We start from the raw sequence: 15067 nt of genomic DNA on the forward strand, positions 1-15067 counted from the left end.
AATATTCATCTAACATTTAGTAAAACAATAAGAAAAGTATATACACGGAAACACTTTATTTTAAAGCATATGTATATATTCATAATATGGGAATGAATGCAAGTAGATCATATTTTGCAAGTCATTATTACAATAATAAAGAGCTTTGGAGCAAAACTTCATGCAACCAAATTAAAGAAGGGGAATTGTGTGAGCATGTTTTATTTCATGTCATATTCCTCAGAGATTATTAAGTTAAAGTTGGAATGTATGATGGTATGTAAGAACATCTGAAGTGAAAAAAGTCAGATTGAGCAGCTGCTGAATCTTCTCAGTAGAAGCCACAGGACCAGTACCTTCTACAGCACAGTGGGCGGCAGCAGCCATAACCATAGCCACCATAGCCACAGCCACAGCCACAGCCATAGCCACAGCCACAGCCATAGCCTAGGCCACTATAGCCACAGCCCAGGCCTCCATAGTAGCTGCCGTAGTAACACATGGTGTCAGGAGTGGAGTGTTCAGAGGAAGACAGGCAGTAGGTTTCTTGTGTCTGGGTGTCACCATCTCCCAAGGGCCTTTTATACACCTGGGTTGTTGTTGGGGAAACCACAGGTATTATCGTGTCACACGTCTTTGCACTGTGCTACAGAAAACATCATGAGTGTTGTGATTTACTGGACAGACAAAGCTGCATAGCTGAGATATTTGTGCTCCTTCCTCAGGATCTCAGGGTCAAAATAATGGATCTGATACAATTTCCAGGTCTCCAGGTCATTTTCACATATTTTATTGACTATATCTCACATACTTTTGTCAGATGATATAAATTATTGCATAGTTTTTTCCCCATAATCATATGTTGTGTTTTGATTACTTCTGTGAAATATGGACATTTTGTCCTCTTTTTTGTTATTTCCAATGAATCTTGAGTATTATGCTTCTTAGGTCTTTCTCATGAACATCAAACTAATTATTGGTTATGCTATTCGTTACTTGATGTAATCGGCATCTTATAGTAATATGTTTGTGCTTGTTCCTAAGCACTTTTTGCATTACATCTTTCTTTTAAAATCGGTAGAAAATATAAGACCCTTTATATGCATACAGTCTATGTGTTTCCCTGTGAAAGACTATGTGAAGTCTTGTAGGTGAGACTCTGAATGGCATTATGGCTGAGTGGACAAACCAAGTCAAGTATTTATGCACTTTCTTTACATCACGTTACATTTAGCTATGCAGAAAAATGTTACACATATAACTTTGTGAGTTTAACGGTGAAGTTGAGTACTTGTTGTGAAAGTATGAGAATTCATTAAAAATTCTAAGAAACTATTAGGTAGTGTGGGTATATTCATATTCCTACACTGCAATGTTATTTGACTTAGATACAAGAGGAGTACAATGACTTAATGATTGTCAGTCTGCCTCCATGTTCATGAGATAGCCAACCTAGTAGGAACCAAATTGATTCACAGAAAAAGTTACCTGACACAACATGTTCATTGGGCATTTACACACATCCATCATCTTTGATGTATATTTATGCTTACACAACATACATATATGACACAAAATGCAAACACACATACATAATACATAGGTGTCTACATAAACAGCTGGGCAGACATATTAACACTCCACTCATCTTTTTAGCCAAGAGACCGCTAAATAGTACAGGGTGTTGTCAATGTTGTTGTGTACTCTAGTACATGACTACCAAACACTGTTGAAGACTCAACTGAGTCAGGGAATATGGAATAATTCAAGCCTTTCCTGACGTCAAGGTTTCACACCCACTGTGTAACTTTCATGTGCTGAATGGTAGTATGCACATTAATGGAAGATAAAATGAATGATCCTTTTTAGAAACCTGTGAACTCTATGAGCTAAAGAGATGACTGAAGTGTTAATACATGTGCAGAGCTATAATAGGAACATGAGCAGCTTAGGAGTAATCTACCCCTTTCTGATTGAATTTAAGTTTGCCAGAGAGATACAATCCAACATGGTTGCCATAATTTGGACTAAAATTTGCAAATTATCTTTAAGGGAGATTTTACTACCTGTATTCTGATAAATAGACCAGGTTTTAGAAAAAAACTTTTTTAAATTACATATATTCTTTATTTTCATTTCAAGTGATTTTCCCTTTCCTGGATACCCCCTCCCTGAAAGTCCCCTAAGCCATCTTAGCTCCCCCTGTCCCACAATCTACACCTTCCCACTTCCCTGACCTGGTATTTCCCTGCATTGCTGCACTGAGCCCTTCCAGGACCAGGGGCAACTCCTTCCTTCTTCTTGGGCATCATTTGATATGTGAATTGTGTCTTGGATATTTCAAGCTTCTAGGATAATATCCGTTTATCAGTGAGTGCATGCCATGAGTGTTCTTTTGAGACTGGGTTACCTCACTAAGAACGATGTTCTCCAGTTCCATCCATTTGTCTAAAAATTTCATGAATTCCTTGTTTTTAATGGCTGAATAGTATTCAATTGTGTATATATACCACATTTTCTGTATCCATTCCTCTGTTGACGGACATCTGGGTTCGTTCCAGCTTTTGGCTATTGTAAATAGGGCTGCTATGAACATAGTAGAGCATGTATCCTTATTACATGCTGGGGAATCCCCTGGGTATATGCCCAGAAGTGGTATAGCCGGGTCCTCTGGAAGTATCATTGCCAGTTTTCTGAGGAACTGCCAGACTGATTTCCAGAGTGGTAGTACCAGCTTGCAACCCCACCAGCATTGTAGTAATATTCCTCTTTCTCCACACCCTCGCCAGCACCTGTTTTCTCCTGAGTTCTTGATCTTCGCCATTCTGACTGGTGTGAGGTGTAATCTCAGGGTGGTTTTGAGTTGCATTTCCCTGATGACTAAGGATGTTGAACATTTCTTCAGGTGTTTCTCAGCCATTCAATATTCCTCAGGTGAAAATTCTTTGTTTACCTGTGTACCCCATTTTTAAAGGGGGATATTTGGCTCTCTGGAGTCTACCTTCTTGAGCTCTTTGCATACCTTGGATATAAGCCCTCTGTCAGATGTAGTGTTGGTAAAGAGTTTTTCCCAATTTGTTGATTGCCATTTTGTCCTTTTGAAAATGTCCTTTGCCTTACAAAAACTTTGTAGATTTATGAGGTCCCACTTGTCAATTCTTGGTCTTAGAGCATAAGCTATTGGTGTTCTGTTCAGGAAATTGTCCCCTGTGCCCATGTCCTCAAGGCTCTTCTACAGTGTTTTTCCTATTAGTTTCAGTGTGTCTGGTTTTTTGTGGAGGTTCTTGATCCACTTGGACTTGAGCTTAATACAAGGAGATAAGAATGGATCAATTTGCATTCTTTTGCATGCAGACCTCCAGTTGAACCAGCACCATTCCTTGAAAAGGCTATCTTTGTTCCACTGGATGGTTGTAGCTCTAGAAAAAACTTTTAAGGACATTTAATGCTCTTAGTTTAGAGAAGCTCTCATATTTGAACAGAGATGTGCCTTTTTGGAGTTTATTGTAAGTATTGCAGAGATCTCAAACTAGACACAATGTACAGAAAAAGACTGGTTATTCTCAGCATTACTTGAAGAAACAACAGTTGAAGAAACAGTTTTCTTTGTAGAAAGAAACAGCAGTGAGCTGCTCTTATGGACCCACAGACTCTGGAAAAGGAAGAATACACAAGACATGTACTGTACAAGCTCAAGGCAGAAAAATCCCAACATGATATCAGGAGGTGGGCCCACCTTCCTACTTTTAGATATGTGGCTTTTAGATATGTAGATTTGACAGCTATTAGAATGTGTAGAGTCAGTTTGTTTAGGGGTGTGGACCTGGGTATGAGAACTAAGTGTCAGGTGATAGGTACCCATCCTAGAGTATATCGATATCTTAATTGGCCTTGAAGTGTTTAAAGAAAAATAAAGAGGACATAAAGTATGTTTGGTATAAAGTAGGTGAATCTGAGAAGAGAAGGGAAAAACCTATGAAATTTATTCAAATACATTGTCTGGGATTATCTAAGAACTAATAAGAAAAAAGAATACACATTATAAGGTTCTTTGCTTATTTTCATAAATGTATGAATTCAAAAGCTCAAACATCAGAAAGAAAATAGAAAAGTCTAAATATACCCACCTAATAGGTTCTACAATGCACACACTAATTTTTCTACAAAGAAATAGAAGTCAAAATTCATATGAAATACCTAAAATTAACTAACACAAAGAAAATTAATTGATGTCAAAATAGTTAGAGAAACTTCATAATATATTCTTAAAAGAAAACCTACAGATGACTAAAAAAACATTCAAAAATGTAAGTCAAAGTCACAATGTCATGTTCCATATAGTTATTAATAAAAAGGTTATAAGACAGAAATGACTGTTAGAGAACACCTGGAGGAAAGAGAGCTTGTGTTGGGTGAGGTTGCGTATGGTGACACTCATTATAGAAGTTTCTGAAGAGATTGAGAAATACTTAGAGAACCTATTTGTGTTAGTGCTTCCAATATAAGTTAAAAACAAAAGAATGTGATTTCAGAGAAATATCATCTTTTTAAAATAAAAAAAATTTTTTTTACAGTCCAGATTTTTCCTCCAGGCGCACCTTCAGACTGTTCTGGCTTCTATACCTCCTCCACCTGTCTCCACAATCATGTCCCCACCTCTCAATGTCCCACCCCATCAGAACTTCCTACTCTCTGGCACTTCTTGATGGTTAAGTGCATCTTCTCTGACTGAGTCTAGATCTAGGAGTCTTATACTGTATATGAGTTGTTGGCCTCATATCAGCTGGTGTATGCTGCCTAGTTGGTGGCTGAGTATCTGTGATATTTCAGGGGTCCAGGTTAGTTGAGACTGCTGGTCTTCCTACAGGATCATCTTCCCTTACAAATTCATTGTTACATAATAATAGCAGAAATATGAAGATATTAAAATTTTCTACCAATAGAAGAAAGTTTAAAAAGAAAATTTTCTTCTCTTCTCCCTCTTGCTCTCACACATTTTCTCTTAAATACCATCACATTGGCCCACAAAAACCATACATCTACAGTCAAACACACAAATTCCAAAATACACATATTACATTTAGTAAAACAAGCAGAATAAATCATTTTCTCAAAATTTATTTAAAGAACATACATATGGGAACAAATGCAAGCAAAACATATTTTAAAAGGCATTGCAATGAGAATGAAGAACTTTGCTGTAAACATTTATGAAATCAAATTAGAGAGGAAGAAGAGGGTGGACATTCTATGTGTCACATATTATTCCTCAGAGATTAAAAATTGATGAAGATATTTAGAGACAGGTGAAGTGAAGAAAGTGGTAGTGAGCAGTTGCTGAATGTCCTCAGAAGAAGCCACAGGACCAGTACCTTCTACAGCAGAGTGGGCGGCAACAGCCATAACCATAGCCACCATAGCCACAGCCACAGCCATAGCCATAGCCTAGGCCACCATAGCCATAGCCTAGGCCACCATAGCCATAGCCCAGGCCTCCATAGTAGCTGCTGTAATAACACATGGTGTCAGGAGTGGAGTGTAGAGAGGAAGACAGGCAGTAGGTTCCTTGAGTCTTGGTTTCACCATCTCCCAAGGGCCTTTTATACACCCAGGTTGTTGTTGGGAAAACCACAGGTATTATAGTGTCACATTTCTCTGCACTGTGCTACAGACAACATCACTAGTTACCAGATACACAGTGCTGCATAGTTGAGATATTTGTGCTCCTTCCTCAGGATCTCATGGTCAAATAATGGATCTGATACAATTTTCAGGTCTCCAGGTTCTTCTTCATGTAGTTCATAGAATACAGCACACAATCCTCTCATGTAATGTAAATCATTACATAATTTTCTTCTTTTTACAAACAGTGATTACATTACCCTGTCTGTAAAAGAAGATCTTTTTTAACCTTCTTTTTGTTACTTTAAATGAATCTTATCTTGAGGATTATACTTTTTGAGTCTTATCAACAATAAGCTGATTATGGTTGTATTATTTGTTATTTTGTGAGTAGTTGCTATCTTATGTGAATATGTTTTGATTTATTCCTAATAACTTGTTTTATTATATCTTGCTTTAAAAATAAACAGAAAATATGACTATTTATATGCATAAAAATATGTATTATGTACTTTCCTTTTGGAGCCCATGTGAAGATTTTGTAGGTAAAATTGTAAAGGGCATTCTGATTTGGTGTTTGAAGCAAGGTAAGTCTTTATTTATATACTTCATTTTACATCAGTCAATTAGCTCTTCAGAGAAACCATAGACATAACTTTATGAATTTAACCTTTGTTTGGACAGATGACTACTTACTGGGTAAGCATAAGGATTATTTAAATATCCCCAGGATCCATGTAAAAATCTGGATGTATTCACATTCCTTTATTCAGAGCTACCATATGCTACAGAGCATTAGCATTACTTATTGTCAGCCTAACTCCATGTTCTATGGGAGAGCCAACCTTATGGGAATAAAATTGGTAGATCAAGCAAAGTACCTGAAAAATCATCTCATTTTTTAATCTATGCACATCAGTCATCAACTGAAACATATTTGTATGTTCACTGAACATATATATGACACAAAATGCATACATGCATATATACACACATATTTTCATGCATACATATATGCATACATTCATATATACATACATACTTACATACATACATATACACATTCACATACATGTACCTATTCAGAGAATTATTGTGGACAATTACCAGAATATGCTTCATGATATGCTTACATAGCTATCACAAAAATTAGGTACCCTCCGTAGTCCTATAAAAAACAGCAAAAAATGAAGAAAAAACAAAAGAAACTGTCTGGATTGCTTAAGAGAAACCAGAGAAGACATAGCACTTTGTCTCAGTTTGTAGCTGATGGAGGAGTTACTGTTTTGAATGGTGAAAAACATATTTGAAAGATTTAAACTTTTAACTTTTTATAAATTTACCAAATCATAGGTTGATTCAAATAAGTTATATATAGTTAAGCATTTAGACAGCTAGTTTGACACAGAGAATAATCTATGTTAATGAGGTGACGGCATGGTAAACAGCTATTGGACAATTTTATAATTCCTTTGCAACCACAAATACTTCCAGTGGTATAGTTGTGTCCATTGTATACCAAAACAATTGTATGTATAGAGGCAGAAGGAAAGTGCCTGCATCTAATACCATACATCAAATTTTAAATGAAATCACTAAATGTACATGTCAATACAAAAAACTTCTATAGCATTATTATATAGGGTATTATAAAGGGAATATATATTTGAAGATTCCAAGCTCACATCCAAAAAATCTGTGACATTTGACTCTTAGGTCAACTGTGTTCAATTGTGTAAATGGAACATTGTTTTAATATACATTTATCTGTAATGGAAATCAAGGCTGTCCCTGTTTCCTAGATATATTGAATAGAGCAGGAATGATCATGGATAAGCAGTTATGTTTATATGGCCAAGAATGGCATAGCTGGATTATTTAGTAGATGCATTTTTATATTTGTTGTTAATATATTTGACATTGTTTGTTTGTTTAGGAACCTGTGGCATACTTGTCAGCTCTGTGCATGCTGGGGATCAGCTGTTTTTCTTCCATTTCTTCTCCTCTGGTGTACAGGAGCCTCTGCACACTAGGCTGGAAGGAAGAAGGTAACTCCAGAATGTGTTGACTCTACAGTAAACTGGCCAGGCTGGGAATGCATGCAGGACCAGAAGTCCTTCACTGAGGATTTTTATGAAATAGTTCTCTTACAGAATCTTAGCTTGTGCTCATATTTTTTGTTGTGGGTAAATCAGGGATATATATATATATATATATATATATATATATATATATATATATATATATATATATATATATATGTATATATACTGTAGAGAGTAAGGAGGAGGTTTCAGGGTGGATGAAAATCATTGGCTAGAATTTAAAATATTGTGAATGTCTCATTTGTAGGAAGAGACATTCCAGGATTCCTATATACTTGCTGGGTGTGTTCTTATCAGGAAAGAGGTATTTGAACTTGTAGGTTTGCCAAGTAATATTCAACCTTCCACAGGTAGTGGGTGTGGGTAATCAGGCTACTCAGACAAGCTCAGAGAAGGGGAAGCCATAAATGGAGTCCTTCGTTCATTTTGTACCATGCTCTGAGGAGCTATCTGGATTTGGTAGGCTAAGAACTTAATTGACAGTGTTTACCCAGAGGAAGCTTCAAGCCAATTTCTACAGTGGTGTACACATTCATACAACTTGAAATACCTATAATTTCTATCTCTAAATCTACCTCTATCTCTATCTCTATCTCTTTCTATATCTCTATCTCTATATCTATCTATATCTATCTTCATCTCCATCTATCATCTATTATCTATGTATCTATGTATCTATATATCTATGTATCTATCTATCTATCTATTTATCTATCTATCTATCTATCTATCTATCTATCTATCTATCTATCTATCTATCTATCTATCTATATATCTATCTATCTATCCCTTTTTTTGAGTCCACACCACTATCTTTAGTCAATTGTGCTTTTTATTTTAGCCATTCTGACTGAGGTAAGAATAAATTTCAAAGTAGTTTGATTTGTATTTTTCTGATGTCCAATCATACTGAATAATTTTTAATATTTTTCCTCTTTCATTTATATTTCATCATTTGAGAAAATCCTGTTTAATTCCACACTCTTTTTAATATTTGAGTAGTTTGTTCTCTTGATTTTAGATTTTTGAGTTCTTTGTGTATTCTAGATACTAAACTTTCATTTGATGTATAGAAGTTAATGTTTTAACCTGTAATTCCTGACCCCTCTTTCTTTGAATGATGATGTGCTTTATTATATAGAGCTTTCTAGTCTCATGAGGTCACAGTTGTTGTTCTTATGTCCTTGGTTATTTCCAAAAGCAATCTCCTGTGGCAGGTTGTTCATATATTTTATCATATTCTATAGATCAGTCCATCTGTTTTTAATGTCAGTATCATGCTGTTTACTATTATAGCCTTGTAGTCGTCAACATATCAGTAACATATGCATATGCCTAAGTGGGGAAGGCTAGAGTGGATTTGCGATAAAATAGAGTGATGTCAAGGGGCAAAAGATATAATGGAACAAGAATGGTTCAGTAGGCTACTTGATGGAAAGGAGGAAAGGAGGGATAATTAACACTAAGGATCTCACATGAAAGTTGCATGGAAATCTCCTTGCCTTTGTAGATGCTCCCATATACATATTCTGTATATAAACACATGGCCTCTTACACATACTTTGATTTTTATGAAGCTATATTAAAAAGCACCATGGTACTGACTTTAAAAATAGGTGTATTGATCAATGGAATTTGAAATAAATATATTCATATTGTTATATATATTGATTGTACCTTAAAAATTGAATTAACCTATATTGGGCCAAAATATCCTTAGAAGACATCACAGGCTAAAATAATAAAAGGCATATTCCAGGTATAGTTTATCTCTTTAGGAATTCTTGACCAGTGGGGTCTCATAGACCTACAAATATTACAGTCCATGATCAATACTGTTGTTTGCTTCCATAACTAGTTCAAAAAACCCTGTTGTTGAAGACTTAGGTGAGACACAGAACATGGAAAATTGAAGCTTCTCCTAGCCTCATAGCTTCACCCCCATTGTGTAACTTTCATTGTGCTGAAAGGTAGAATGGACACAAATGGAATGTAAAACACTGGATTATTTTTAACTACCTGTGACTTCTGTGAGTTAAAAAAAATCTATACTAGGCTGTTAATACATGTGCACATCTGTACTAGCAACATGAAGAGTTTGGGAGTAATCTATCCCTTTCTGATTGAATTTATGTTCAAAAGACAGATGTAACGGAACCTCACACTATTATTTGGACAAGATCCTGCAAACAGACCCTAAGTGAGATCCTACTACTTGTGTTCTGATAAATATACCAAGAGTTTTAAAAGAAAAACTCCTAAGGATATTTTTATATATTTAGATTAGAGAACTTCCCAGCTTTGAGCAGATGACACTCCCAATTTGGAATGTATTCTGATTATCACAGAGATCTCAAACTGGAGAAAATGCACAGACTAAGGGTGTGGTAATCTCACCTCTACTTGAGGAATCAATAGATGACTACAAGGAAACTGTGTTTTCCAGACACAGCAGGGAGCTGCTCCTATGAACTCACAGCAACGGGAGGAAAATGCACAAAATCTGTGCAAGCTCAAGGCAGGAAAATTCCAACATGGTATCAGGATGTGGGCCTACAATCCTACTTTTACATAAGGGTCTGTTGCTATTTGGTAGCTGCTAGTAGGTGGAGAATCAGTTTCTTTAGGTGTATGGCACTGGGTAGTTAAACTAAACCTCAGTGGACAGCTACCCACTCTTGAGAACAGAGCTATCCTAACTGAACTCTTGTTCTCTTTCCTTTTCCCTTTTATACATTTACATTTGTACACAGAAAAATCTCATACGTATAATCAAATCAATATAAATTCAGAAATATACATCTCACATTTAGCAAAACAACGAGAAAAAATTATTTTATACAAATTACTTTATTTAAAGCACATATATGAGAAATACAAGCTTCTCACATTTTATAAGTCATAATGATGAGAATAAAGTGCTTTGATACAAATATTCATTTAATCTGATTAAAGAGGAAGAGTGGGGTTGGCACGTTATGGTTCCCCTATATCAAAGATTTTAAATTAAGGTGGTAATTTATGAAGATATTTAAGAACCTCTGAAATACAGAAATTTGGAGTTAGCAGCTGCTGAATCTTTTCAGTAGAAGCCACAGGACCAGAACCTTCTACAGCAGAGTGGGCGGCAACAACCATAACCATAGCTACCATAGCCACAGCCACAGCCATAGCCATAGCCACCATAGCCATAGCCTAGGCCACCATAGCCATAGCCCAGGCCTCCATAGCCATAGCCCAGGCCTCCATAGTAGCTGCCGTAGTAACACATGGTGTCAGGCGTGGAGTGTAGAGAGGAAGACAGGCAGTGGGTTCCTTGAGTCTGGGTGTCACTATCTCCCAAGGGCCTTTTATACACCCAGGTTGTTTTTGGGAAAACCACAGGTATTATAGTGTCACACGCCTCTCGGCTGGGCTACAGAAAACATCATGAGTTACTGTATACACAGTGCTGCATAGTTGAGATATTTGTGTTCCTTCTTCAGGATCTCAGGGTCAAGTAATGGATTGGACATAATTTTTAGGTCTCTAGGAAATTTTTCATGTAGTTTATTGAATACAGTTCATTGATTCTCTCAGATTTTATAAAGCATTACATAGTTTTCTTCTTTTTTCTACATGCTGTGTTTTCATTCCCCCAATAAAAAATATTCAGTGTTTTCTGTTCTATTTTGTTATTTTAACTGAATTGTATCTTGAGGATTATGCTTATTGAGTCTTTCTCATGAACAATGACCTAATCATTCATTGTGTTATTTGATCCTTGGTGGATAATTGTCATCCTATGTTAATGTGTTTGTATATTTTTCTAAGAACTTTTATTTTATTACACTTTGATTTTAAAATAACTGAAAATGTAAGACCATTTATATTCATAAACTATATGTTTCCCTTTGAAAGGCCATGGGAAAGTTTTGTAGCTGTAACTTTTTAAGGCATTATGATTGTGTGGTTGAACCAAGGCAAGGATTTATAACCTGTTAAAATTATGGTCAAGTTAGCTTTGCAGAGATATGATAAATGTGAAATCTTCTGAGTTTGTACAATGGCAGGGGTAATAGGTCAGTGGATAAGATTACTTGCTGTACATGCATGAGGACATAGTTAAAAATCACTAGAACCCAAGTTAAATTTTGGGTGGATTTATATATCATAATGCTACATGGTAGAGTACAAAAGGATCACTATGACTTGCTTATTATTAACCTAGCAAATTGAACATAATACAGTGGGTTCATTCAGCCACTGTACATATCCATTAATTTACTCAAACACATGTGTGCTTATACCACACATATTATGCAGAAATACATGTATACATCTATATGTACATACCAAGTACATACACATACATACTCACAGAAATCCTATGGACATTTGCCAGTATATGCTTCAGGGTATGCATACATAGCTTGCACAAAAATTAGATGGAATTATCAGTGTACTCCCCTCAAAAACAAAAGTAGAGTATAAACAAAAACAAATTGTATAGTCTCTTTGAAAAAGACCAAGTCAGGTACATGAACTGTTTCTCCATTTGTAGCTGATAGAGAGAGTATTGCTATGAAGGGTCAAAAGCATCACTGACAAACTTAAATTTCAAACTTTTTGCAAATTTATCAAAATATATGTTGTGTAACATAAAATATTTGTAGTTTTCATTTAATTTGGAGTTTTATAAAGCAACAAGTGTATATAAATGAGGTGACATGGTAAATATACTTTTTGAACAATTTTATGAAGATTTACTTCTGATTTTGCAGTGTCCAATTTGATGTTCTTTGGGCCTGCAAATACTGTCAGTGATATAATTTTGTGGTTATTAGCTAAAAAAATCCCAGTCATTTCTCTTTTCCTCTGTCTTTCTGTCTGTTGACGATCTGTGTCTGTCAGTCTCTCTTGGATTTTAGAAACAGAGTTTCTATGTGTAACAGAGTCCTAGTTGTCTTGTAACTAGCTTTGTAGGTTAGGCAAGCCTCAAACTCACAGAGTTCTACCTGCTTCAACCTCTCCACTGGTGGAATTAAAGGGTTGTCTGGCACATTAAACAGTTTTATGTATAGAAATATGAAGAAAGAAGAGATCAGGCAGTTTCAGGGTTCATGGAAATCTGTGTAACACACACACACACATACACACACACACATTTTTATTTACTTTGTATCCAAATCAATGTTCTCCTCCCAGTCTCCCCTAACCCCATACCATCTCCCCTTCTCCTCTGAGAGACTTGAGTACTCTCCCTCACATCACTCCCAACCCTGGCACATAAAGTCTCTGCAGGACTAGGTCCTTATTCTTTTATTTAGACCATATAAGACATCCAAGCTAGGGGAATGAATTCCACAGTCAGGCAGGAGTTTTAGGGACAACCCCTTCTGCCTGTTGTTCTGCAGTTGTTCAGGACCCATATGAAGAATGAGCTGTACCTCTGCTACATTCGTGGTGGTGGTGGCATGGCTAAGCACAGCTTTTATATACTCTTTAGATGGTGGTTACATTTCTGAGAGCCCTCAAGTGTCTAGGTTAGTTGACTCTGTTGGTCTTCTTGAGAAGTTCCTTTCCCCTTCAGGGCTCTCAATTCTTCCTCAAATTCTCCCATAAGAGTCCCCAAGCTCTATGCAATGTTTGGCTATAGGTTTTTGTCTGAGTCAGCTACTGGGTGGAGTTACTCATAGGGCAGTCACTTTAGGCTTCTGTCTGCAAGCATAACAGTATCATTAATGGTGTCAGGGATTGGTGCTTGCCCATGGGATAAATCTCAAGTTGGACTGGTAATTGGTTAGCCATTTCTACAGCCTCTGCTCCATTTCCTGTTCCTGCATTTTTTTGTAGGCATGATAAATTTTAGGTTGAAATTTTTGTGTCTACAATCATTTCCCTATTGGTCCAAAGAGGTTCCTACCTGACTACAGGAGGTGGCCTCATCAGGTTGTATATCCCCAATGCTGAGAGATCTCAGCTAAGATCACTACCATTGATTCTTGTGAGCCTGCCACACTCCAGGTCTTTTCCATGTTCTCAAGATTTCCCTAGTCACCCAGCTCCGACAGCTGCAGTTTTGCATTCATTCTCATGATTCTCTGGTCATCTTCCCTGACTGTTCCTACACCTGATCCTGAAAGTTCCATTTCTCTTCCCATCCCTTCTCAAACTTAGATAGGTCACTCCATCTACATCCTGTGACTATTTTTCTTTCTAAATGAGATTCAAGCATTGTTGCTTGTGTCTTCCTTATTTTTTAGCTTCTTTGGATCTGTGGAATGTAGTTTTTGTAGCCTGTATTTTATGGCTAATATCCTTTAGCTGTTTAGTATTCCATTGTGTAGATGTACCATGTTTTTTATTCCATTCCTCAAAAGAGGGACAGATAGGCAATTTCCAGTTTTGGGGTATTATTACCAGAGCTGCTATGAACATAGTTGGGCAAGTTTTTTGTGATCCAGTAGGACATATTTTGAGAATACACCCAGAAATTGTATAGCTGAGTCTTGAGGTAGAACTATTCCCAGTTTTCTAGAAAACACCAAATTGATTTCCAAAGTTGTTGTACACGTTTACACTCTGACTAGCAATGGCGAAGTGCTGACCTTGCTCCGTGTCTTCACCAGAATGTGCCATTACTTCAGTTTTTGATTTTTGCCATTCTAACCAGTATAAGTTGGAATTTCAGAGTCAGTTTGATTTGCCTTTCTCTGATGGCTAAAAATGTTGAACACTTCTTCTAATTCTTCTTAGCCAATCAAGATTCCTTTGCTGAGAATTCTATTAGGTCTGTATCCCATTTTTTAAAATGGGATTTTTGGGTTGATGTTGTCTAACTTCTTGAGTTCTTTATGTATTTTGCATATTAGCTGCCTTAGGGTTTAAATCTCTGTGAAGAGATATCATGACCAAGGCCACTGTCAGACACCATGACCAAGGCCACTGTCAGACACCATGACCAAGGCCATTGTCAGAAATAAGTAACCCTGTTTGGAGTTCTGGAACATCAGGCCCATAAACCTCTAAATATTACAGGTAGGTGCCATTCTATTGTTTACTTTCAGAACAAGATTGCAAGATCCTTTTGAAGAATTAGGTGAGGCACAAAACATGTACAGAATATCAAGAATTCAATCTTGCCCTAACCTTGAAGCCTCTGCCTCCCTCCTCCCATTGTGTAGTTGTCATAGTGCTGAATTGTAGTATGGACAATACTGGAAGATAAAATGCATGATCATTTTTAAGTACCTGGGAGCTAAAATATGGACTGGACTGTTAATACTTGTGCACAGTTATAATAGGCACATGAACACCTTGGTTGTAGTCTACCCATTTCTTATTGAATTTAAGTTCACAAGACAGATGTAAACCAAGCC

The 15067-nt window shown here is 36.5% G+C and overlaps 3 protein-coding genes across 3 annotated transcripts; all 3 read right to left on the reverse strand.

The window, feature by feature from the left end:
- Positions 1 to 310: 310 nt before the first annotated feature.
- LOC127665947 (keratin-associated protein 20-2-like) lies at positions 311 to 481 on the reverse strand. Its single transcript, XM_052158580.1, has one exon. It carries the CDS (start codon positions 479 to 481, stop codon positions 311 to 313), a length of 171 nt encoding a protein of 56 aa, XP_052014540.1.
- A 4845-nt stretch (positions 482 to 5326) lies between these two features.
- LOC127665944 (keratin-associated protein 20-2-like) lies at positions 5327 to 5500 on the reverse strand. Its single transcript, XM_052158577.1, has one exon. The coding sequence runs from the start codon at positions 5498 to 5500 to the stop codon at positions 5327 to 5329; it is 174 nt and encodes a 57-aa protein (XP_052014537.1).
- Positions 5501 to 10788: 5288 nt separating this feature from the next.
- Positions 10789 to 10977, reverse strand: LOC127665941 (keratin-associated protein 20-2-like). The gene has a single exon (XM_052158573.1). The coding sequence runs from the start codon at positions 10975 to 10977 to the stop codon at positions 10789 to 10791; it is 189 nt and encodes a 62-aa protein (XP_052014533.1).
- Between the last annotated feature and the right edge of the window lie 4090 nt (positions 10978 to 15067).

Source organism: Apodemus sylvaticus, chromosome 15 (genome assembly GCF_947179515.1).
Source record: "Apodemus sylvaticus chromosome 15, mApoSyl1.1, whole genome shotgun sequence".
Taxonomy (NCBI): Eukaryota; Metazoa; Chordata; class Mammalia; order Rodentia; family Muridae; genus Apodemus; species Apodemus sylvaticus.